Source organism: Marmota flaviventris, chromosome 15, assembly GCF_047511675.1.
Source record: "Marmota flaviventris isolate mMarFla1 chromosome 15, mMarFla1.hap1, whole genome shotgun sequence".
Classification (NCBI taxonomy): Eukaryota; Metazoa; Chordata; class Mammalia; order Rodentia; family Sciuridae; genus Marmota; species Marmota flaviventris.
In genome coordinates, this window is record NC_092512.1 from 15,672,126 (window position 1) to 15,699,839 (window position 27,714).

The following is a 27,714-nucleotide window of genomic DNA, read 5'->3' on the forward strand; positions in this document are numbered from 1 at the left end:
GCTTATTAGCGTGTTGCAGGGGGATTTATAAAGTCCTTGGCTGCTGTTCATGAAGAGGCGTGATATTTTCAGAGAACTCAGAACTGCCTCCCTGGATAGCTGAGGGAAAGAAGGTCCAGAGACAAGGCAACTTCCCCAAGTCACAGTTACTGAGAGCACTAGGTTTTTCTCTCCACTTCCCATCCCTCTGGGCCCCTTCCATTGTCATGCAGCTATGTAAAGGACTCCAGGACAAGCAGCAAAGACACCAGGGTTCACTCTTCATTTTATTTGCATGTCCCAAGACTCATCCCCAATACTGAAATCAAAAGAAAAACTGAAGTTTTTCCATGTTAGTGCTAATTTATGGTAACAATCATATCTTTTAAATATCTAACTTATTTTACCCTTCATTTTAAATTGAAAATTAAGGCATATATTTACATGCTTATATACAAAAACATCACAAAGAAAGTAATCCCAGTCTTGGTCCAAGAGTGGCCACTTCAGAAGTGGAGGGCACACAGCCGTTTCCAGAATTTCTCACGGGACTTGAGTTCCACATGGTCCCCTCTGAGCTTAATGAACCATATACTTCATTTCTGAGTAAATTAGAGGAAATATCACAGAACACGCTTTGTATAAGACAGCACCAGTACTGAAAATGGCTCGGGGTTTTGTGATCCACGGTTCCGATTTAAAGCAAAAATATGTGGCATAGATTGCAACAGCAAAGAAGTGTCCAATTAAAACCAGAGGGTTAGGAGACAACCTATAAGAGAAAAGTTAAAACCCAGAAATCAGAACGTATTCATAAAAGGTTCCAACTACATGTCATCATCTGTAACACTTAACACATTCCACATTTCAGAGGACTCCACCGGTTTGTCTATTACAGATCATAGCAAGCAATTTTTTATATCTACATTTCCCTTTCAGAGAAGCCAATAAACTCCACTCGGCCTCATTCAAGTCATATATTTTGAGCTGTTTTCTGTCACTAAACTTGAAGGCACAGTCTAACGTACTAGATGGCCTGGTCTGTTGGAGTCTAGGTTTTTCAAAAAAGAAAAAAAAAAAAAAAAGTCAGTGCAGATATTCAGATTATAGATGAATGTAAAATGACAAAGAATTTCACTTTGCAGATTTTCAAAGAATAGTCCCACTTCTGTCTACATTGTTAGAACTAATAACAGCTTCATGAGTCAATGAAGCGCTTCAATTCAAATTTATCAATTACTCAGAGCTCCCTCAGATGAGATCACTGCAGACAGACCCACAGGTAAAGAAACAATTCCAAAATTTCAATTTTAATCAAGGGTTTTAGTCTCCCCCTACAGCCAGTTCTGGTCAGTGCTGTTTCCTGGAGGTAAAACTCTGGTAAGTGTGGCCTTTTTTCATGTCTTGAGGCCACCTTCTGATTGGAATACTTATGAGTGATAAAATGACAACACGTCTAAGGAAGAAAGACTTGCTTAAACTGAAAAGTCATGAGAAAATCCTCTGTGCCATCAAAACAACTTACACAGAAAGCAGCCCAACGGGACCTGCCACACATTCTCCACCAAGTTTGAAATAAAGAAAACAGGCTTTTCTTAGTTGATGCAGATAATCTAAAATAAAATTTAAAAATTAGTTTCAGTCAAAATATTCACATATTTATATTAGGGTACTAGTGATACGGCAGAAAAAAATAATGAAGACAGAACAGATGCCAAACCTTACAGCTAATTTTTAAATATCTAGTCCTAGAATTTCAATTTAAGACTTCTTTTAAATTCCACAATCAACATTATATGGTAATATAAATATGAATGAACTTGTTACTGTCAGTAAATGATCATTAACATTTAGATCCAAGAAGTTAAGAGTTACTTAAAAGTTATTTATTTGATTTCATGATAATGCAAATAGTGTGCAAAGTCCTCAAAATTGTAGAAACCAAATTTCCAATTTCTGAGATGTGCAACCCAAATCTGTAACTAGGAAGTAAATTATCAAGTTAAAAAGAACAACTCTGAGCAGTAACTAATCATATTGCCTTATATATGTATAGTTTAATACTTTTAAATTCATTAAACCTCACAACATAGCACATAATTATTTTTCTAGCAGTTTAGATCACTGTCTTTTTGAGATATGCCACAAGTTTTCTTTACAACAAATTTTTTAATAAAAGATTGAATGGAAAAATAAATATTCTTTAAAAGGGAATGTAGTAGATAAAGAAACTTTTGTTCCAATACAGTTCTTTCCTCCTTCAATCTTTTATTAATTTCCTAACTTCTGTTTTCTTGGTGGATTTAGATTTCTAAGGTAAGAATTCAAGAGCTTAGAAAAGCTTAGAAAGAACAGCTAAGAAAAACTCAAAACTTAAACTATTATTTTCATTTTACTTGCCCAACCAGTCACTTTAACTTCCATGAGAGTGAATGGTTTGGTAAATCACAATCAATGAGTTATTTTTTACTTTTAGGAAGAGTTGATGGTTGTAGAAGCTACAGAAAGCATTTATACTGTATCACCTTTTATAATCAACAAAGAACTTAGAGCTCAAAGCATTTGAGATTTTCTGATCAGGAATGTTCAACCTGTATATAGACTGTCCATTACCTCTCCACAAAATGGAAACAAAAACAGAAGCACAGAAATATTTCAAATAAGGAAAGGGTAGGGGCTGGGGCTGGGGCTGGGGCTCAGCGGTAGAACACTTGCCTAGCATGTGTGAGGCCCTGGGTTTCAATCAGCACCTCATAATTATAAATAAAATAATGGTATTGTGTCCAACTGTGTATTGTAATAGGGGAGAAACTACACTTGATTTGAAGCTCCTGTTCATTTTATAAAATATTACCTTAAAAAAAATTTAAACTAGCGTTCAGGAAGAAAAAGACCACATGAGAAAGACCTTGCATCACAATCTTATTTGAGGATATGTATGATCTAATCTGGACCAGAAAAATTCAAAAACAGTGCAGACATTGAGGTACTGCTATTAATGTTGTCTAAGGAAAGTCAACTGCCTTCCAAAGTGGTAAATACATCATGATTAGAAACTAAAAATCCTGCATAAGGATGAAGTTAAAAAGAACTATTAATTTGGGCAACATTTTTATGTCTGAATTAATTACTAACTTTCGTAATTAGTTTCCTTTCTATACAATTTAGTAATGTTTATTAACAGAAAATCTACACTTACCATCTGTGGAAGAAAATAATTCATAAAGAGCTTGAGCAAGGACATTCACAACAAAGGAATGAGACTTTCTTCTTGACCAATAGAATGATTTTTTGGCCTAAAAATTGAAAAGATCACTTATTATAGAGTAATGGTTAGTGGACATAAACTGACATCTATAATCACCTCAAACTGATATTTACCCTGATGACTATCTGTAAATGATATTGCCTTGTGTTTTTCATTCCCCCCCACAAAAGAAAAAAAAAAAATCCAGAGCAATGGGCTCATTATATAATACTGAAGCTAAACTTAAAACCACTATGAGCAAAGTGGCCCATAGCAACCTGTTGTTACATAATATTAAAATCCAGAAACTTAAGAAATTCTGTAAGGTTTACAGGTTGCAATTCAGGTTCTTTAAGCCTGGGCAAGAATGCCTAAGAACCCTCAAAAAGCACAGACTCCCAGGCATAGATTTCCCCAGCAGATCCCTCTTGCTCTGAGCCCCTAGAAAAAAAAATCAAACACGTTTTTGTCAAAGAATGATCTAAAATCGTGCCTGGAAAATAGCTGCATCATCATACAGGTCAGGAATGCCCTTCAGCAGTTTTCTCCACAGTTTTATATCTTTAAAGGCAACAGTCATGCCACCACCAGTAAGAGGGTGCCTCAAATTATATGCATCTCCCAAAAGAAGAACACCTGTAAGGAGAGACAACAAAGACCACTCATCCTGGAGCCACTCCATGCGTGAGACAAAACACAAAAGAAAAAAATGGTTACTCTGTTAACACACATTATTGATATGAACTAGCAAAGGCAGGAATGTGAAAAAAAAAAAACAAGAGAATAAGCCATGACTAGAATTGTTTGAAGCAAAAGTTGATTTACTCAGTATTTACTGGGTGCTTAATATTGCCAGGCACTGGGGACACAGTGACAACAGGAGTATGGTCTCTGTCCTGAAACTCACTCACGAATCTTATTCTAGGTTCAACAAGTCAACATATTTATAAAACCTTTTTCAAAAGAAAATGTGAAAAAAATGAAAAGAATCTATGGGCATCCAGACATAAAAGGCAAGTCTTCAGGCAAGGCACCGCTGAGGTTGCCAGCACATTCAAGGCTGGTGTCCCGTAGAGCCATGTCTACACAGGCCTACGGAAAAGAAAGCAGGCTGATACCCAGCACGCTGCAGTCCAAGTAGAAGACAACACAGGCCTCAAAGTCATCGGATGTTAATTAGGAGAATAAACTTTGGCTGAATCATCTGAAAACTAGCTCCCCACTCTGGAAATACACGCCCTTCAGTCCTGAGCAAGAGAAACTGAACAATTCTTGTGCCCCACAAAGCTTGGGCTTTACCTCTATTCTGATAATGAGGCATGGCTCCAGGAGTAGGCATTAGTGGGTGGGGTTGAGTCACAATCACCTGTTCCTTTGTAATACTACCCCTTGCCCTTTGTTTCTAAGAACCAGCATCCCCCAATAAAAGCCAGCTCCAGAACCCTGCCTTCTCTCATCAGCTTCTCCTGATTTTCTCCTGCCCCCCTGTGGAAGCCTGAGGCTGGGAGCCAGGGAAACCATCCTGAAGCTTATAAAAAAGTATTACATGTCTGCATAGTATTTTGTGTCACCCCAAATTCTGACAAGTGACTTTGGTTTAGTTGCCCGCGCTGCGTGGGGGCAGCACTCCCCTGAATCAAAACCACAGAAGCAAAAAGCCCACAAAAACTCCAAGTGCACTTCCTTATGAGCAGCAAGACTTGGGCTTTACCTTGCAAGACCCCTAATCCTGAGGACAAATGCTTACTCAATGACCCACAACATAGAGTGACTTTTAAACAAGGCACTACCTCAATTTTATTTAATAGGAAATAATAATAATGTTAAGGTGGTAGAATTATATATAATTCTTTTCTATAAAGTCATATTACATTTATACCTAATTTTTAACTAAAAGCAAATGAAACAAAAAACATTAGTTATTATTAATTGTAATAAACATATATTAACTAATAAAAAGGTGGCTTCTAAATGGTAATTCAAATATTTAATTAAATTAAATATTTAATTAGAAGGTATTCTAATACCTTCATTAAAAGCCACAATCCATGATCCAGTTTCTTTTCTGCCTTTTCTGTGGAACATCCCCAAACCCACCAAAGAGGATACACTGTTTACTTCAACTTGGCACTGGCTTCCTTCATCTTTCATTAGTTTATTCACTGGTTTATAGCTTGTTATGCATGTGTCTCTACAGCAGGCTGCAATCTTCGTGTTCAGGAGCACAGTGTACCAAGAGCTTGGAGGCAGCCTCTCCTCCAGACCTGTGTACCCAGTGGAGTTCCCCACACATCCCCAAATGCCCTATAGATACTTCATATTCACCTCTCCCCACACTTCCCTAAACTTAACTCTTTCCTATTCCTATGTCAGCAGATGGCTAACTATCTAAGCTGAAACCTGGATTCTACCAACAGACCTCACTTTCTCTAATACAATATCCAACTTAATCACTGAGTTTCACAGTCTATATCCTAGACATCACCCAAACCCTCTGTCTACTTGCCTCTTCACAACCCTAGTCCCGGCTTTTTATCATCACTCACATGGAATAAGTAGCTTTACTAATGTTGTAGTCTGAACCGTCCTCCAAATTATCTTCCACAACGTCAGAGTAATATTTCTAAAATGAAAATCTAATCATACACCAACTTCAAAGCTTTCAATGAACATTAGTTTAGTAAGATTTAAAAATAAAGGATAAATATATAAAAATCAATTGCATTTGTGGGGAGCAGTGGCACATGCCTGGGTTTGTAACTTAGTAGCAGAGTGCTTGCCTTGCATGTGTAAGGCACTGGGTTCGATTCTCAACACCACATATAAATAAATACAATAAAAGTCCATCAACAACTAAAAAATTTTTTAAAAAATTAAGTTGAACCCCTTCCTCACACCATACGTACACAAAATATAACTCAAAATAAATCAAAGACCTAAATGTAAAAACTGAAACTACAACCCTTAGCAGAAAGTATAAATGTATAATCTTTGTGACCTTGGATTGGGCACAGTGTTCTTAAATATGACATCAAAAGCATAGGCAAGAAACAAGTCAATCTATAAAACCAACGGCTGGATGTTCTCTCTGACATACGGATGCTAACACACAATGGGATGGGGGGAGAATAGAAGTCCATTGGATTAGACAAAAGGAAATGAAGGGAAGGGAGAGGGGATGAGATTAGGAAAGACAGTAGAATGAATGTGACATAACTTTCCTATGTTCATATATGAATACACCACCAGTGTAACTCCACATCATGTTCAACCAAAAGAATGGGATCCTAATAAGTTATACTCCATGTATGTATAATATGTCAAAATACACTCACTCTACTGTCATGTATATCTAAAAAGAACAATTAAAGTTAAGATTTTTTGAAAAGTACAAGTGAAAGAAGGAGAAGTAACCCAAATTTCATGACAATTAAAAACTTATATAGGGGCTGGGGCTGGGATCAGTTGGTGGAGTATTCGCCTAGCACCTGCAGGGCGCTGGGTTCAAGCCTCAGCACCACATACAAATAAATTTTTAAAAACTTATATATTCCAACAGATACCATCAAGGAAAATGAAAACTCAATGAGAAAGATTTTGTAAATCACATATCTGAAAGGGATTTGCATCTAAAATATATAAAGAACTCTCAAAACTCAATTAAAATTTGCCCAATTAAAAAATTATAAAATCTGAATAGATATTTCTTTTAAAAAATATATATATTTTATTTTTAGTTATAGATGGACACAATACCTTTATTTTATTTTTGGTGTGGTGCTGGGGATTGAATCCAGTGCCTCACGCATGCTAGGCAAGCACTCTACCACTGAGCCACAACCCCAGCCCTAGATACTTCTTCAAAGAAGTTAAACTGACTATAACCAAATAAAAAATATTAAACTTAATTATCCATGAGACAAATGCAAATCAAAAGCATGATGTATCACTTCATACCAGTATACTAGGGATGGCTAAGAGCAAAATTACAACAAATGCTGAGAATGTTAACTGGAAGCCTCATACATTGCTGATGGAAATGTATAATGGGACAGTTACCTTGGAAAATAACTTTATGACCCACAATAATGATCCTAGATATATGCCCAAGAAAAAGGAAAACACATGTCCACACAAAAACTTGTACATGATGTTCACAGAAGCATAGTTTGTAATAACCCAAAAGTGGAGACAACCCAGTGCCTAACAACTGATGAGTGGATGAACAAAACGTGATATGTCCATACAGTGGTTGCTATTTGGCCATGAAAACAAATGTAGGATGACATGCCACACACAAATGAACCTAAAAAACAAAACCAACCAATCAAAAATCATTATGCTAAATGGAAAGTCAGTTACAAAGGACCACATATAGGAAATATATTTCCTTGCAATAAAAATACCTGTGAATATTAAGTGTACCTGTGGGTACACTTAAAAACCAATGAAGTGTATACTTTATAAATACGTGAGCTGAATGATTTGCAGATTATATCTCAACAAGGCAGGTACCAATTTTTTTTTTCAATGATTTCCACTGCCTGGGGTACTAAAACTAAATGATAAACATATATTCCACCCATCTGCCACATAACACCCACCCTAGGCTCCAGTCATAGGACCTGAGTTCTTAGAAAGTCCCACATCTCTCAGGAGTGGTGCTTTTGCAGATGCTCATCCCTCTACTTATAAGTCCCTCATCTTACTGTCCATCCAATGGTCTCCCTCTCATCCTCCAGATGCAACTTTAACTTTATTGCAGTGTCCTGCCTAACCAACCTCCCTGGCTTGCACAGCCCTTCACATGGCATCTGTGGTCCCATGAATGGGTTCTTATTATGAACTCTATCCACACATTGTGAAATCACCCTCTAAGTTCCTAACTAGAAATTGTCTTCTCCAGGGGAAGGATTGACTTTTAATAGCTGTATCCCCAAAGAGTGGCACAATGACTCAAACAGAACCAATATTAAGCATTAGCCAAATATATCATATTAATTTTGGTATTAGCAATTCTACATCCCATGTGTTATTCACAGTGCTACTACACACTTAATCACATAGGTCACTGGGAATACTGAATCCTTTATAAAGTAAGTCCAACAAAACAATACCTCGTTTGTTTACTGGTGAAGGAGGAAGAAAGCTTGCCGGCATGGCTCTCAAACGAGAATTCTGAATGCCTTCTAGGAATGGTTCTTTCAGGTGATCTACAATAAATGTATAGTTCATAACATTTCAATTTAAAACTATCCAGTATACAAACATCAAGTACAAACAAATACCTACTGTACATCTGTTACGGTTGTTACGTATATCCCTGTGATCAAGCAAGAAGCAGCTATTTATTAATTATATTATTAAGCACAAATCAAGAATTAGCTGTTTTATTAATCAAATTATTCATTAAGCACTTAGTTATTCATGCTAAGGAATGACTAAGGTATCTATGAAAATACACATACAGCTGAAAGAACAAAGAAATTAGAGGAAGTCTGAGACAAAAATCAGATGAGACAGGGAAAAAGCCATGCACCTCTCTTTCAAATGTTAACTGACAAATTTAATTTATTGCAATCAACATATTCTGATAATATTAGATAAAATACTACACCAATTCATAAATAACATACTAGAAAAAGAATCAAATTGAGAGGCACAGGCCAGCTCTACCTGTCTGAGCTTCAGTTTCTTTATCTATATAATGAAATGATTGGATTAGCTCTTCTCTCAGATACTTTTGAAGTTTTGTGCTTCTACTTGGATGGAAAGTGAACTGTCCCACAGTCCCCAGTACGAGAATGAAGGAACAGAAAGCCTATATTAAAACTGTCACACTCACACAAGGAGTAGAACCTCAGTATTCTAGTCAGTATTAATATAAATCCACAAATAGTTCCTGTCAATGATTTCAGGGCAGCCTGTTCCGTTTAACCTCTAGTTTGCAGAAAACAAACAAACAAAAAACACCAAATCTACAATAAAAGAAATTCAATGTTAAAAATGTCAGGTAATGGACAATTCTTTTTCTAAATATATATACCTAATTTTCCCATCTGAAAGCTTCAAAAGTGGATTAACTGAGTGAAAATTTATCCAATGTTTCTATATACATACATTCAAATAAAATGTCCTAAAAATCTACATTTGACTACTTTATTTCTATTAATATCTTGTTAGCTAAACAGAATGGTTTCACCTAGTTTAAAAAATAACCAACAAAAGCAGAATTTTTGTTTAAAGGTACTCATACCAAAGATAGTTTCCTATTACTCTAAACGTATCATGATTAACAAGCAGAGTTTTCCTTCAACGTTTTTGTCAAAAAATTTTCTTTCTTTCCCATGCTGGGGTTTAAACCATAACCAGGACCTCACACATGCTAACCACTTAGCCACATCTCCAGCCCTTTTACCAACATTCTTAACAATTTACTTTTCTTTTCTACATCTTTCCATTCTCAAAAAAAAGAAAAATTCAAAAAACTAGTATCATAAGATATCTAAAAATCCCATAAATCATAAAGCCTTCGTATTCGATTCAAAACAAAAATGACCTTGAAGATCTCCTACAGCTCTTATATTCTGGGGCAGGCACGAGCCAGTCAGCCCTCAGCCAGTCAGCCTTGATATCAGCCTTGGCTCTGTGACCACTAATACAGGTTGAACATCCCTAACCCAAAATCTGAAACAAGAGTACTGACATGACACTCTGGAAGCATTTTGGATTTCAGATTTTTGTATTAGAGATGCTTAACCAGTGAAGTTTATGCAAATGTTCCAAAATCTGAAAAAAATCTGAAGTCAAACACTTCTAATCCCAAGTATTTTGGATAAGGATTACACAGTCTATACTTATCCTTAAAGAAGCTAAACAATCTCTCTGAACTTTACTTCTCTCATGTGTAAAGTGGGAACAAAGATGATGCCTACCTCATAGGGTGGTTGCATAGATTAAAAGAAATCACATTTGTAAAACACTTCTCATGTGGTAGACTTGCAATCAATAGTAGCTACCATTACTCCAAAAGTCAAATACAAAAACAGTATAGGAGATATTTTAAGAATTCAAAAACTTTAGAGTGCTGTCCAGACTACCAAAAAAAAAAAATACTATACATGATAATGCTAACTATTCAGAAATCATGCTTCAATTATCACAAAAACATACTGGAACTAACTTTTTAAAAAAATTTAACTGGTTTTCACTTTTTGATTGCCAGTTGAAATAGTTCAGTACCAGAGAATCTGGCTGAAAGGATGCATTTTTCACCTGCCACGTTTATCTCTATTTTAGTCTACTTTAGCTTTAAGGAGAATGGGAGACAGAGAGCCTTTTGTGAGATCTGCTTTCAGATTGTAGATTACAATGAGAGTAAAATCCCATTTCTTACCAGGAACTTGTGGGTAAATTTGTTCAGTCAGGTAGTCTCTCAAATTCCTTGGCATTTCTCCACGAATGTCAACAAGTACTCTAGTTTCACTGGATGAAATCTGGTAGATGAGAACTGGACTTGGGTTAATTAAAAGAAGTTCAGCATGATTGGCTTTAAACTGTGGTGCATTCTAAAAAAAATAAAATAAAATAAAATATTAAATAATTTTCAAATTTCAAAATGCTTTTATTTTTCTATAATTATACTTTTACAATACCTTCATAAGGAAGCCAACAAAATGAGATGAAACAGAAACTTTAGTGGAGACAAGATTTTTCCTGAACTTGGAGAAAAGCCCATCTGCGACGACAGTCAATGGAGCATGGAGTTCCTACAATACAGAAAGAAAAGAGTCAGCTAAATGGTTAGAAATACACAGTACAGGTAGAAGAATGTGAATGAACAGATTTAAATATATTATCAGACAACACTATGGAGGGCAATTGAACTATTATGTGAATGTAAGACACTGCTTGACCCATCTTTAGAGACACTCCTGAGTTCTTGAAGATAAACTCCTTTTGCAGCTCTATCACTGAAACCAGGAGGAATTACTCCCCAATCTGATGAACAAGAGAGGAAACAGCTACAAGGCTAAATCTCGTAGAAAGAAGACTAAATCTCATACAAAGTTCAAGGCCTAGTCAGATTCATTCTAGAATTTTTCAAACTTCACACAGTGCTTTTAATCAGTGGCTAGGGCTTAGAAGAATTTTTATAAATGGCTATATATGTATTAATATTACCACACTACAAGAAAAGAAATACTTGCAAACTCTTTATTAGAATACAGTTTCTAGGTGGGGATTGTGACCTGATCGAGCAGCCCAGATGGGCCCTTTGGCTCTCCCTCTTTACTACACCAACATAAGCATAACTATTCTGGTTTGTTTTTCCCCCAAAAGAGCCTCCTATTTCTGCCTATAACGATGTACATATAGTAATACTACTATGCTATACACTTAAAAAGTGCTAAGAGGGTAAATTTGTGTTATGTGTAGTATACCACCATGAAATTTTTCAAATAAAGGCAGCTAAATCATTTTTTTTAAAAAAAGATTCTCTTTTGTATTTCTGCTTAAACAATTGCTCGTTTTATCTGAATCAACTGTTTTATGATGACTCCTTCTTGCTAGTTCCTCTTTGCTTCTCTGCTGATGCATATTTCTTATTTCAGTTTTTCATACTGTTGGTATACTGGTTATGTTTTAATATTCTGCGGTGCTCTAAAGGCAATGCTGCAATCTGCAACCCATCCTGCTGCACAGGGCTTACAGAGAACTCAATGAATATAAGCAGGTGAGTACACTGTTTTTAAAAGGGAAGGATAAAAAGGGAAAACCTCTTTAGGAAGAGAGGACCCTGGATAACCTCACCTTTATGTCTCCAGTCTCTTTGTCCTTGTACTGAACTCCTGTCACAGCATCATCTTCCTCTAACAACTGCAGCACTGTGCCTTCAATAAACTTGGCACTGAAGGATAAACAAACGGAAAGAAATTTCTATGGCAGCATACTTGAGCAATTTAAATTAGATATGATAAAGTCCTTATGCCTTAACTCCAGTTTACTCATATAAACTGGACACATGTGCACTCACGTGTGCACATAAGGTCTAGAAGAATAAAAGCAAAACCATTAGCAAGTTTTAAAATTATGTGTTTTTATTTCATAATCTTCCAACAAAGAATACATATTAGTGATAAAATCATATTAAAAGTATTTTTAAATATTTATATTTTAGTGTTATGTGGACACGATATCTTTATTTTATTTCTCTGTGGTGCTGAGGATTGAACCCAGTGCCTCATGCAAGCTAGGCGAGCACTCTACCACTGAGCCACAACCCCAGCCCCTAAAAATATTTTTAAAAGGAACACTAGATCTTTATCTTAATTCACTAAAAAGCAAAATGTATGCAGATATGTGTAAATACTTACACATATTTATTAATAGAAAGGGAAAAATTGCAATTTATTCAACAAATTATTAGGAACAAGTATTTTTAATCATAAAAATCATAATCTCGACATTTTACCATTTTTATACAATGAATATATTCTACCTCCATGGATATCAAAGATCAAAGTCTTTTTAGAACCTACAGATAAGTCCACTTACTTAAACTTACTTAAGTTACTTAAGTGTCAACACACTTAAGTCTGTGGCAATCATGAGTGTCCTCATGTTCAAAACTTCCTTAGCTACAGCATTTAAAGGTTACGGGCAAATATTAAGTTAATAATCAAGAGAAGCAGCCAGTCCTGTCATACTACGTTCTCAGTGAGATGGGAACAGGAATCTGTCCTTGTAATCCTCAGCACTGACTTATGGGTACACATGAATTTATGCTATAGTTATTATAACAAGTATATCCTCTAAATTCAATAGAATCAAAATCGCACAATTTTTATTTAGTCAAAGGAAAATTCTCTATAATTCTAAGTCATTGAAATGAAAATTCTCTATATGATCTCCTTAACAAAGGCACTGAATATAAACTCTTCTGATGTTTTTATTTTATACCTATGTTCTAGAATATGCCTAAAATTTCCATGAAAGTTTATAAAAATCTTATTTGTACAAAGGCCAAATTTAACCCTTTAACATTACACAGCTGAAGCTTCATCTTACTTGGGCTCTGCCATGGCTGCTTTCCGGAGACCCATGATGAATCTTCCATGATGGAAAGCTCTTCCGCTCTGCACTTGATTGTCTTCTGACAGAGGGTAAGGAATCTGAACCTCTGATTTGCTTTCCCGATCATGAATTATGTAGCCATTTATAGATTGGGCATCAAGACCTTCTACTGTATCTGCAAAACAATTCAGCTCAAAACTATCAGAAATTTTTTAATATGCCCAGAGTTATACTAGGTACCAAGAACAGAGACAGTGAAAATTAATCTCCACTACATAAAGCTACAAGATCATTTGGAGAACTAAGCAATTAATATAACTATTTAAAAAATGTTGATGTTTCTAGATGATAATAAAGTCTTAGCAAATTTGAGGTACTTTTTAAAGATAACACAATTATTTCAGATCTGTAATTCTACTTTGCCTCAGAAAGACAAGCAAGAAAATGCAACATGAAATGAAACCTGAGTTAAACTGTCTGCCTACAATGATAGGAACATATTCAGTTCTTAACACTATGTCAACATACAGATAAATGGATGTCACACACAGAGAGAGACACACAGGGAAGAAAAAAATTTAAAAAATTAAAAAAATAAAAGGGTATATAAATGAAAATATCACATATTTTAGTTATATTTATTACTATACATATATAAGAAAAAAGTTGATTTCCCAAGACAAATGGAAAGGTGTTGATGAGTTCAAAATATCTGTAAAAATTGATCTAGAATAAACTCAGGAGTAATTTTTGGTAAATCATATAATAGAAAAGCTAGCAGAAAAAAAAACCCACTGAATTCATTAGATTCATGTAAAGGGGGCTTTCTTAAGTTTAAATCAGTAAAAGCAATTGAAAAAGAAAAAAAAATTCAGTAGAAAAGATAACATTGTTAAAGTACCAATTGAAAATGATGAAGCAACACCTTGGGGAAAACATCAAACAAAAAGATAAATATTTATACATAAAATTTACTCATTAATATCACAGAAAAACATTAAACACCAATAATAATGTGCAAAAAAGGGTATTGGGTGATTCATGAAAAGCAATACAGGAACAGTCATCAGAAAAAAATGCTTAAGGGCTGGGGATGTGGCTCAAGTAGTAGCGTGCTTGCCTGGCATGCGCACGGCACTGGGTTCGATCCTCAGCACCACATACAAATAAAGATGTTGTGTCCGCCAAAAACTAAAAAAAAATAAATATTAAAAAATTCTCTTTCTCTCTCTCTCTCTAAAAAAAAGAAAGAAAGAAAAAATGCTTAAAACTTGATGTTTAAAAATTGAAGGAAACACCAAATCTAGCAAATTGCTGGTGAAGTTATGATAAACTAGATAAATCAATATTATACTAGTGAATACAATAAATAACTATTTAATTATCAACAAATATGAAGAAGTAACCACCTTTTGAGTAATAATCATAATCTTGGAAATATAACTAAGAAATTTATCCTAAAAATAATACATAATTTTTAAGTAATTTTTCAAGTTACATGCAAGAGTAAGTTCACTATTATATTATCTAAAGAATAACTGAAAATAATCTAAACGTTAATCTAAATTCAAAAAGTAAATGAGATACATTATAAAGTATTTATTGAGGAAATACTATGAATAAGCTTAAAATGATAATGATAAAGAAAGGTTAACAGTATTGGAAATACACTTAAGATTGAAAAAGTGAATTTTAGCACACACATTAGAAGTGATACAGGGGTTGGGGTTGTGGCTCAGCGGTGGAGCGCTTGCCTAGCACATGCGAGGCCCTGGGTTTGATCCTCAGCACCACATAAAAATAAATAAATAAATAAAATAAAGGTATGGTGTCCAGCTATAACTAAAAAATAAATATTTTTTTAAAAAAAGTGATACAAGCCAGGCACAGTGGTATACACCTGTGATCCCTGTGGCTCAGGAGGTGGAGGCAGGAGGATCTGAGTTTAAAGCTAGCCTCAGCAAAAGCGAGGTGCTAAACAACTCAGTGAGTCCGTCTCTAAATAAAATAGAAAATAGGGCTGGGGATGTGGCTCAGGGGCCGAGTGCCCCCGAGTTCAATCTCCAGTACCAAAAAAATAAAGTGATATAAAGTTATGTTTAAACATGCCATTGTCTTAATATCTGTGCCCCCTACCTCTACTCCCAAAATTCCTATGTTGAAACCCTAACCCCCACAAAGTGGTACTGGGATTCGGGGCCTTCATCAGTTGATTAGGTCATGCCAATAGTCCATTTTGCGCTGCTATAACAGAATACCTGAAACTGGGTAGCACATAAAGAACAGAAATTTATTCCTTCATATTTTGGATGTTGGGAAGTTCAAAATCAAGGGGCCTGCAGCTGGCATATAAGAATCCACTGAGGCACGACCATGGAGATGTCCTGTGAGGCTAGATCTCTAGACGACTCTGTGTTCAGTTATTAGTTTGGGAGAATTCCTCATGTCTGATGTTCAAATATAAAACTAACAAATTCTGTCTCTGAATGTTGTCCCATTCGCCTCAAGTAAGCCTCTCATGCAAGGAGGTGACCAGAGAACCTAAAAGGACAGAGGTGGAACCTCCCTTCTTCGTAACGTCCTTGCTCCCTTATTCCAGGTTCCAGGTCCTACAGGTTTTTGCTTTTCTTTCTCACTTGCTGCTCCTTCTCAGCCCCCCTTATGGCTCCCACTCACCTCACTAACTGCTATAATTAGAATGGCCCAGGGTCCAGTCCTGTACCTCTTCTTGGCAATATCTCCGTCTTGTAGCCTCATTTAAGTACTGCGGCTCCTCTCTCTCTCTCTCTCTCACACACACACACACCTGACATGATTCATCAGCAAGTCCTACCAGAACCTGCCGGCTTCCCAATCCTGTTCTCACTGATTCTGCAACAACCCCCACAGACATCCCTCCTCCTGACCTCACCACTTTACCATCTTTGCCACAATATTATCAGAATAATTTTAAATAATACTCTCAATCAAACTTTTAAAACATGAGATTTAGTAACTCTTCTTAAAATTCTCCAATGGCTTCCTTTCAGAGTACAAACCGAATCTTCAGACTGGGCAGCAAAGTCCTCTGGGCTCCAGCCCTCTCCTTTCCATCCACCCCTTCAAGGGCTGCCCTTCCCTTCCTTCATTCACAAGGCCCAGACAGTCAGACCAGGCTGGCTCTGCCCAGAAGGCAAGGCTTTCCCACTTGATAAGCTCTGCCTGGAATTCCCCCCTCCAGGTGTCACCAGGGCTCACTCCCTCCCCTCCCTTAGTTCTTTATTCAGTGTTATCTTCTCACTCTTTGAAACTGTACCCATCCCCTAAATCTGTCCCCCTTTTCTGATTTTTCTCTAAAGCCTGTATGAACTCTATAAAAAAAAAAAAAATATATATATATATATATATATATATATATATATATATATGTACATATACAAACACACACACACACACACTCAAAATTTTATTTATTTATAATCTTTTATGACTCCCCCCCACTACCCACTAGTTCATATTCTCCATGAGGACTGGAATTTTTTGTCTGTTTACTCACTACTGTACCTCGGTATCTAGGACAGAACCTGCCATACAGAAAATGCTTATTAAATATATATTGAATGAATGTCACTCCTTTAGTCACCTCCTCCCTCTCTTGCATCAAGTTTCTCCCTCTCTGTTACTATCTGTTACCATACAGACATATTCCCATATCCAAATACCTCTTTTGTCCTCACAACCCAATCTCACTATTACTGTCCTTGTTATGCTATTAGAAAAGATCCTCCAAGCCAGGCATAGTGGTCCATGCCTGTAATCCCAGTGGCTCAGGAGGCTGAGGATCAGGAGTTCAAGGCCAGCCTCAACAATTTAGCAAGACCCTGAGATAAAATTTAAAAAAGGGCTGGGGATGTGGCTCGGTAGTTAAGCACTCCTGGGTTCAATCTCTGATAACAAAAAAAAAAAACTCAAGAATAGTTTTCTAGGCTCAAATTTTTAAATCTCCAATCCAGTTTTCTTGTCAATGTCAAAAATTGCCACATCCAATGATCATTGTCTATACTTGCCTGACCCTTCACCAGCGACATGCCATGCCTGTCCTTTCATCTCCTAATACCCAGTCTCTCCTACTAGCAACATGCCCTTTTGTTGGATTAAATGACTGACATCAAACAATTCTGGCTTTCTTCTACCATCCTGCCAGTTCCTTCTCAGTCTCTTTGCCTGCTTCCCTCTTCTACAGTCTTTAGATATCAGTTTCCCAGGACTTGGTTTATTCTGTCTTCTCTTTTCTGCAAACATTCTCTTAGGTGATCTCAATCATTGCCACAGGTTTCAAATACCACAACATGCTGACAATTCTGAAATTTAAGACTCTGGTCAGCACAAACTGCTCCTCTGCACTCTCAGATTCATATATGTAATCTGACTTCTGCTCTTGGATATTTTGATAGGTTCTACCCAAATTTCCCCCATACCTGTTCCTCTCCCAGTACCAACATCTGCAGGCTGCTTAAAACAAAACATAGGAATCACTTTTGATACCACCCTATTTCTCCTATCTCACACCAATCCCTTTGTATGACATGATACTTCTGTCCCTTAATTTTATCCCAAATCTGTCCATTTGTCTTTTTGTCCTCTGCCACCATGCTAATCCAGATCTTCATCATCTGTCATTTGATCTTAGCAACAAGTCTCCCTAGACTGCTAGCTTGAATCCATACCCCAACATCATAATTTATAGTCTATTTTCCATACTGTACTCAAATATTTTTTTTATAATAGCATTGTTCAAATGGTAGGATATGATCAAATAGTGAACTATGAAACAAGTTTTGAATTGTGAATTGTACAATCAGGTGAAATCATGAAGACCATTGGAAAAGAAAAATAAAACAGATTCCATGGCTACAGATGTAGCTCAGTGGTAAGGCAAGTGCTTAGCGTGAACAAGGCTCTGGCCTCCCTCCCCAAGCACCACAAAAAGGGGGAAATTTTTTAGTCAGATTGAAAGATATATAATATGCTGAGGCATGGTGTAAAATGTGTTACTGTGAGTAGCTGTTAGAGGCTTGAAGCCACTCTTTTTTTTTTTTTTTTAAGAGAGAGAATTTTTTAATATTTATTTTTTAGTTTTTTGGCAGATATCTTTGTTTGTATGTGGTGCTGAGGATCAAACCCAGGCCGCACGCATGCCAGGCGAGCGCGCTACCGCTTGAGCCACATCCCCAGCCCTTGAAGCCACTCTTTTAAACAGAAAAGGAGATCATGCCCATTGCCTTTAAGGCCCTGTGTGATCTGGCAGCTGCCTACCTCCCCAGACTTAATTTCATGCCACTTTTTTGTAGTTATATCATCCACTACTTTCTAGTTATATAGTCTCCTTTTCAGTTCCTTAAACAAAAGAGCAAACACATATATAGTGCCTCTAAGACGCCAGGCACTGTTCTGAATGCTTTAAAGATGCATAGAGAGAAAGGATGGGAGAGGAGGGGAGGAGTAAGGAGGATAGGAAGGGCAGCAGAATAGAACTGACAATATGATTGATGTATGTACATTCCATGTATGTATTATATGTCAAAATTCATTCTGCTGTCATGTATGACTAAAAATAAAGAAAGAAAGAATTAAAAAAAAAAAAAAAACCTCAAGCCAAGGTGTTAAGGCTTATACAAACATGAAATTATACAAAAATGACTTATACAAAACTGACTTATACAAAAATAAAATCAATAAAAAATGAAATTAAAAAAAAGATGCATATAAATTAAGTTAATCCTCATAATTTAACATAAGAAACAGAAATTCTTTGTATGGCATTTTAAAAATAAGGTAATTAATACACAGAAGGTTCAGTTATTTTGTTTAAAGGTGCATTCTTAGGCAAGGTCACGCAGCTTCTGGGGGCTGGGGCTGTAGCTCAGTGGAAGAGCACTTGCCTGGCATGTGTGAGGCACTGGGTTCGATCCTCAGCACCACATAAAAAAATAAATAAATAAAATATTAAAAAAAAAAAAAAGAGCCAGAGCTGACGTGCAAACCCAGGTAATCTAGTTCCAGAATCAGTGCTTTTTATTAATACCCCATGCTTCCTACCACACACCAAGTAAGCTGTTTCTAGTCCACGGCCTGGGTGTATTTGTACTCTGCTTCTCAAGAACAGTTTGTCTGCCTTACTCACCAGAATATATCCTTGGTACCCAGTACGCACCTCACGCAAGGAAGACAGTAAATAAATGTTCCTAAATGAATATGACTGGTGCATAAAATGCATTGGCTGAATGATACTTAACTAAACAATTCTACCCAACTGCTCAGGAGGCTAAGGCAGAAGAAACAAGTTCAAGGACAGCCAGGGTAACTTAGCCAAACCCTGTCTCAAAATAAAATAAAAAGGGATAGGGATGTAGCTCAGTGGTAGAATGCCCACAGGTTCAAACCCCAGTAGAGGAAGAAAATAAAAAGAGATTCTAGGCAATAACACTATAGCAAGTACACACACTCCATAACACTCCACAAATGATAGTTTATTTTTCTTTCTTTTTTGGAGGGTATTGGGGGATTGAACCCAGGAGCGTTCTACCACTGAGCCCTTTTTATTTTGAGACAGATTCTCCCCTAAGTTGCTGAGGCTGACCTCAAATTTGCCATCCTCTTATCTCAGCCTCCTGAATAGCTGGGATCATAGATGTGCACCACCATACCTCTTCACCTTTTACTAAATTTCATGTCCTCATTCTGTGAGCTTTCCAGGTCCTTAATTTTTTATTTATTTTTTAGCTGTAGATGAACACAATACCTTTATTTATTTGTCTTTCTGTGGTGCTGAGGATCGAACCCACGGCCTCACACATGCTAAGCAAGTGCTCTCTACACTGAGTTATAACCCCAACCCCCAAATCCTCAATTTTGACCATTACAATTTTGTAGACATTATATCTCATTGAGTCTACTTCATATCTCTTCATACAATTGAATGATTATTTTTCCCTTTTCTTTCATTTTCATGCAAATTTGTTGTTAATTTTATTTGTTTATTTATTTATTTATTTTGGTGCCAGGAGTTGAACCCAGCAGCACTTAACCACTGAGCCATACCCACAATCCTTCTTATTTTTTATTTTGAAACAGAGTGTCATTAAGTTGCTTAGGGTTCACTAAATTGCTGAGGCGAGCCTTGAACTTGCAATCTTCCTGCCTCAGCCTCCCAAGTTGCTGGGATTACAAACATGTGCCACCACACCCAGAAAATACAGTTTCTTTTTTAAAAGAAAATAAAATGGAATACCCATTTACTATCCATAGAATAATATACAGTGAAGAGTGTTTACTTATACTACATGACTCTCTGAGAATCCATAAAACCTACCTCCAAGACCCAGGTCTCTCAGAACATGACAACCACCTGGCTGTAGAAACTCTCCAACTATTCTGTCAGGTTCTTTTAAATCTCTCTCAATTACAGTCACCTTTCTTCCATCTCTGGAAAGCACTGCGGCCAAAGCAGAGCCAAGTATACCAGATCCCACGATGATAACTTCTGGATCATTTAGAGAAGATGTTGACATAGAGGTAGCTGCTCCTACTGAAGTTGTTTCTGAAATATTGTTTCCTTTTCTGTGCTGTTTAATAAAAAAGAAAATTATGTTTCCAAATTCGTTAGCTCTGTATCATACTACCACCATATAGATGCACTGGACTTCATAAAACCAAATGAACTGCTACTTTTTTAATTTTTTTTGGTAACAAGGATTGAACCCAGAGGTGCTTAACCACTGTGAGGATGGCCTTAGGCCTGAGCCTAAGCAACTCCATTTTAAAAACTCCAGTTTGAAACCTGCAGTCTCACCAGGCACAAGCACAGAGTTCTCTAATATGGCCTCAAACAAGTTACTTCCCCTCACCCTGCTAAACAGAGTGAGCCCCTGGCAGGCTGTCCTCTCCTGATAAGACGGAAAGGAGAGAAGATCAGGGTGGAGACCACCAGATGTTTCTGACCCCAGGTAAATGATATCAAGGAGAAATCCACTGGTAGCTGATAAGGATTACAAGGGGGGTCAAAAAAGCCCCCAAATTTAGTATAAATAATAGATCTGATAAACAGCGATTCAGCCAGAAGAAAACACTCGGGCTGGAGAACCTGATAAGGACCTGACAGCCCATCACTTGTCACAGTTTCCTGATCCTCTGCATGATCCTCACAGCTCTCAAACTCTATCGCCTCCTCTGGACCTTGATGAGAGCCACAGCTTCTCCCTACAACCCTCTACTCATCTGCTTGTCCTCTCCAGGAAAAGCCTGCCTTGGTTCGGACCTGATCACCGTGGTCTGAGTGAGTGTGCATCTGCTGGACATAAAGCTTAGGCTTAAGACTTTTGAACTTAGCACGCAGAGGGAATGTCTGTCATTAGCCTATCATGATTAAGTGTGTTTGCAGTGCTTAGAATTAATCTAGAATTGTTTGCTGTGAATTGATTATGTCTATTGCAGTGCCAGCATTAAGGATTGTCATTTTCTTGATTAAGAACCTATAGTGTGAAATTGTATTGAGTAATTTGAGTGAATAAAGCATTGAAAGGGGCAGAAGCATGTGGACATTATTTATTTCTCCACTCCCCCTAGCGATAACCACTGAGCAAAATCCCCAGCTCTTTTTTATATTTTATTTAGAGACAGGGTCTCACTGAGTAGCTTAGGGCCTTGCTAAACTACTGAGGCTGGCTTTGAATATAGGATTCTTCTACCTCAGCCTCCTGAGCCACTGGGATTACAGGAATGCTCCACGGTGCCTGGTGAACTGCTACATTCTTAAACCAAGACCATAAATAAAAGTCAACCATATTAAAATATTGATTAAATAAAAATGTTATCCCTATAAAATTGAATATATATTCCTTTTTCCAAGCTTGTTATTTAGAAAACGCTGTTATACAGATATATGTAGTTATATATACCAGGCTAAACATAATAAATGCCTAAAAAAGGATTCAAAGACATATTAGAGGACAAATTCTATCATTACTCAATTCTTTAAATATAGACTGAGCATCTATGAGATGTAAATCTCTTACAACTTCTACTTTAACTTCATGCTACCCACTATTCAATACCTTATAGATATTTCTTTTTTGGTACTAGGGATTAAAGCCATGGGCACTCAACCACTGAATCACATCCCCAGTCCTTTTTATTTTTTATTTTGAGACAAGGTTTTGAAAAGTTGAAGAGGACCTCACTAAGTTGCTAAGGCTGGCTTTGAACTAGCGATCCTCCTGTCTCGGCCACTCAACTCTCTAGGATCACAGTTCTGTGCCATCACACCCAGTCTTTTTAGATATTTCTAAAGACATTGATCCTCCTTCCAGATTTTCACTGGAAAAGCAATCTAAAATCAGTTTGATTCATACAACAAAAAGGCTATCAAGTCCTGGATACAGATCTATTAATTGAGGGTTAAAATCAATAAAATTATAAAAGAACAGAATAACTCTATTGCCCCTTGAGGTTGGTTTGACTTGTCAACAATTTTAGTCCTTAACACACAAGTACATATTTAGTTTGTTCCTTCCTTCTCCAACCACCCATCCTAACACTCTTTTTAAGTGCCTAGTCAAACAGTTGGTCCTCCGATTTAGGGATAAAGGCAAACATTAAACCTATCATTGATTGGACAGCAAAAACTTTTACTTTGATCATAGAAGATGAAAAATTCATGTTTTGAGAGATGTTTGCCCACTAAGAATTATAGTGTTCGTTTTCTAAAAAGAGTAATCCAACCTAGTAATAAATATTTGTTCTTGGTAGGTGAATTCACAGATTTGAAAACATAGCAGATATAGAATTTGCAAGAAACCATCTTCCTTGCAGTTCTCTGACCTTAATGGTTAAGATGAGACTACATGCCATTCAAAGAGGTTTTAGTTAAAGAACTTGGGCCAAATAAAGGAAGGTGTCAAAGTCTAAATTCCTTTAGAATTTTAGATGTTCTGTGATTCTAACGTTCACCCAGCATTCTCTTACCTCTATAATGGACTGAGGCCTATCCATTCCATTTTTTTGTAACCTCTAAGGAGAGAAGATAATAAAATCTCTTCTTCCCATCACTGTTTCTTAATGGCTATAACAACTGATTATCCTTAAATTACTGTTCTAGGAGCAAGACAAGTCCTCCCCTTTGTCATATTAACTAACCATTCTCATTACATTTTTCTTCCTAAAAGTTTTCCTCTCTTTACACGCACATGCACGCAAATGCACGCACATGCACATACATGCGTGCACGCGCGCGCACACACACACACACACACACATATACACACACACACCTGCCCTCTCTCCTGGAAGGAGTGCTCTGGAGGAAATCAAGACTTTCAACTTTCAGAGACTGATCAATAGTGGAAATACAAATAATTCAAACAAGAACTTAGAGCTCAACAGACCACAGTCTAGCTATTCCCTCCTTTCTAAGGAGGGAAGAGAAAGCTTGCGGCATTCATTCACAATACAGAATCCATATCAACTACTGGCAACCCAATTTTCCTGCTCCAAAATTTCTTAACACAGTATGATGACAGTAACAGCATTCCAGCCACCTGGACTAGTGCTCAGTGACCCAAGGGAAGTTACCTCAGACAGAAACACCAGAGTTTCCAAATTGAGAATTACAAATCCCCTCTCCCACCTTTACTCCTCCTCTAACCCACTCGCCCAGCAATTCAACAGCCCTCCTCCAAAGCCTCCTAACAGAGGTGTGCTACCTTTAGACTAATGTTAATAACTACTAGTTATTAGATGGCTATGGACCAGGCATTCTGCAAATATTAAATCATTTAATACCCTAACTACCAACAAGAGTGGTGCCATCCCCATCTATTAGAAAAGGTAACTGATTCTTATAGAAATTAAGCAATTTGCCAAAAGACTCACAGTAGGAAATGGTAGAAATAAAAATTCTAAGTCCCTCTCTTCTATAATGTGCAATGTGCATACAGCAAAATGATACAGATCCACAACTCTACATTACTTTGTATGTGACTCGCCCTAACCCTAAGAAGCCATGTCTCTCTGGGTCTCATGCTCTAAGCCTCTCACCTGCTATCCCTGCTTCCATTCTTGTACTCCTACAATCCATTCTCCATTTCACAACTAGACTGATCTTTTTAAAAAGTCAAAAATCAGGGCTGGTGATATAGCTCAGTTGGTGGAGTACTTGCCTTGCATGCACAACGCCCTGGGTTCAATCCCCAGCACCAAAAAAAAAAAAAAAGTCAAAAATCAAGCATACTTACTCCCATGCTTAAAATCTCTAGTGTTCTCAGGGAAAGTCCACGCCAATGGCAAACAGTCCCTTCAAGACCTGGCCTCTATGACCTGTCCCCCTCATCTACCACTGGCCTCTTCCACTCCCTTCAGAGGAGTCATGACTTCACCTGTATTTTAAGACAGGCCCAATTTAGGAACATCACCTCACTGTGGACATGATTCTACCAATTCACTTGACTTAGGACAAGCTAATTCACGCAATGCCTCTATGAATTAGGGAACAAGGGCTCTTTGCCCAAGGTTTATTTAAAATGTTGTCACTTTCCCCAGTCAGTTGTCACTTATTATAAGCAGTACATGTACCTACAACAAGTTTCTTTCTTTTCCGGTATAAATACAAACCTTACCCAAGGATTTAAACAAACCAAAAAAAGCAATTCAATCCTCCTTCAAAAGGAATTCTAACATTGATTAGGCATTTCCTAATTAAATCAATATCCAACCCCCATGTGAGGATCAGTCCATGGTAAATTAAACAAATGTTTTCAATCTTTTCTAGTATCAAAGATGTAGCCAAGGCACAGGGTTTTAGAACTTTCAACTAAATGAGAATTTATACTAGAGTATCTAAGATGCCACCTTTTGCCCTTTAAAGAAAACTTGAGTTACCCCAGTCGTAATTTTAAAATAAAACATTCATTTGCTCTCTTTGAAGTCAACCTACCCTCCTGGACTCTAGCTGCTCCTTCTTTTCTGATCCAGGGGGTGGCTTGGCCCAGAAGAAGCCAATAAGTGGCAAAGCTGAGAGAATATCTGAGAAGAGAGCGAACTGAGAGCCGCTCTGCTGGCGCCCCAGGACGCCCCCATTTCGGTGGCGAAAGCGGTAGGAGAGCACCAGGCCCAGCGACAGGAACACCAGCACGCACAAGAAGAGTTCCTTGTTGGCCAAAGTGATGAAGTCCCCGCATTTCTTATAAAAATAGGTGAAAGTGGCAATTCCGAGAAAAGTCCACATGATGCCAAAGGCTTCTTTGGAAGTACCGACCAAAGTTGAAATTTTCTCCCCGCAGTAGGGGTTTGGTAATTAGAGGCTCCCGACAAATCCTAGTACCAAAAGGAACAGGGGGCACCGGCCAAACTCAGGAACCGCGATCCCAGGATTACAAGTCAGAGATCAAAATTTAAAATCATACATAGTACAAAACAATCTTAAGAATAAATCGTACAGGACTTGGGAGGCAGTATTAAAAATTCGCCGGCTCCAACAGCTCCCGGCGAGACGCGCTCTCCTCCTTCGGGCAAACCATACTTTCCTTTTCCTGACGGGGTCTCCGGGGGGCGGCTGCAGGCGATGCTGTGTATTTTGACGTCTGGTTCGTCCTCCTGGAAAAATGTTGCTCTTCCCTCACCAGCAGCAGGTGCCCAGTGGGAGGGAGCTGGGGGCGGGGGAAGCTCGCCTCCGCGGAGAGCGCTCGCCCGCGGCAGCGAGAGGCGCGGGGGCTGCTGGCGAGCGCGGGAGGCTCCGTATTCCCTGGACGGCGACAATGCCCAACCACCCTCGGGGGGAAGTGCCCGGTCGGCCTTCCCAACAAAAGATGGCCTCGGATTCGGGCAGCGCGGCCCCGACGCTCCTCGGCAGGCTGATTCCCCAGTCCCGAGCCTGCCAACCCGCGACTCGGCTGTCTCTCGGGTGAACGGCGGTCTACAGGGAGCCTCGCTCAGAGGGCCGCGGCGGTTCCCGACGGCCTCCTCGCCAGCATCCCACGCGGGCGGCGGCCGCCCTCCCCAGCGCCGCGCTTCCGCAGTAACCAGAGTAACCGCCGAACGCCCTCAGCGCGCCTGGGCAGCCCGGGTAGCCCGGGTAGCCTGGGTAGGCTCTCCAGAGCGAGGGACCAGGAGGCGGAGTTCCAGGGTCGAGCCCGCCCCTCGCGCGTCGACCCCGCCCCTCACGCCGCCGCTGACCAATGAGAGCGTGCACCGCGCGGTAGGCCGAGGTGGTGCTATGGCGCAGTTGGCCAATCGTGGACGGCGCAGTCCGCGCGGCACCGCCCGTAGAGGCGCTGGCGCGATGTTGCGTGATGTAGGGTGGGGAATCGGGGGTGGGACCGGGTGGTTAGCGGGCGACTGTGGTGGCGCGCTCGGGCTCGGCTGGGGACCGGACTTACGTCGGGGGCCGGGGGCCGTGGTCGGGGTCCTAGTCGGTTCCTCGCGGCGGTCCCGGCCCCTGGGACCCATTTGGAGCGGGCAGGAGCTCGTTCTAGGGAAAAGCCTGCCTCGCGTGGGCGTGAGCCGTGCACACCCGAATGATGAGCACTTACTATGTGCCAGCCCCGGGGGAGGGAGAGGCACAGCTTTTGTGTCCCAGTGGCTCGAGCGAGCGGGGGAGGAGCCGTGAGTGCGTGGAAAACGTGAGCCGGGGAGAATGAGTGGGCGGTCGCCTCTAGAGAGGACCGTCAGTAGCTAGGCTGAAGTGACCCAGTTGAGCCTCGCCCCTGTGCTGTCTGCAGAGCCAAGAGGTAAAGACGTGAAATAAGCCTAGGTGTGCCATAAGTGCTCCAAGAGAGGAGTGTGCCGGGCACCAGGAGGCCTGGGGGGAGGTTACCTGAGGTGGAAGTGGTAGAACCTTTGAGAGCTGGTCTCCCAGCTGGAGCCCAGTGGGAGGAAGTGGGTTATTGGATCTCCTGTCTCTCGTCCTTTTGCTTCCCAGCCTGCCACCATGAAGTGAACAAGTTTCCTCTGCCCTGGGCTTCTGCCTTGATGTACTTACTGCTTCTCCATAGATCCAAAAGAAACAGGGCCACGTGACTATATCTGAAACTGACCCTAAATAAACCTTTCCCCTTTTAAAGTTGTTTAACTCAGGTGTTTTGTCACAGATTTGAAAAGCTGACTTGAACACGAATGGCTTGAAGAGGTTGCAGCTTATAAATGATAAAACCCCAAGCTAAACTGGTATCCAAATCAATAAATGCCCTAACTTTACTGTTATAAAACCAAGAGTTTCTTTCCACAACGATGTTCTTGACTGTTATCAATGATTGAAACATCCCCCAAATTAAAAAGGACTTGAGAATCAGTTCAAGGTGTAGGAAATCATTTTCCTGATAATTCTTCAATAAACTGCTTATTTGCATCTGTGAGTTCCCATGTTGCTAAAATGATAAGTC

General features: G+C 38.8%; 1 protein-coding gene across 1 annotated transcript; it reads right to left on the reverse strand.

The window, feature by feature from the left end:
* Nucleotides 1–253: 253 nt before the first annotated feature.
* Nucleotides 254–26,400, reverse strand: Sqle (squalene epoxidase). Its single transcript, XM_027949993.3, has 11 exons — nucleotides 25,272–26,400; nucleotides 20,655–20,907; nucleotides 13,298–13,478; nucleotides 12,041–12,137; nucleotides 10,882–10,995; nucleotides 10,623–10,794; nucleotides 8,344–8,439; nucleotides 3,720–3,862; nucleotides 3,179–3,275; nucleotides 1,505–1,592; nucleotides 254–751 (listed from the first exon to the last, which is right to left on the reverse strand). The coding sequence occupies exons 1-11, from the start codon at nucleotides 25,560–25,562 to the stop codon at nucleotides 559–561; spliced, it is 1,725 nt and encodes a 574-aa protein (XP_027805794.2). The 5' UTR covers nucleotides 25,563–26,400; the 3' UTR covers nucleotides 254–558.
* Between the last annotated feature and the right edge of the window lie 1,314 nt (nucleotides 26,401–27,714).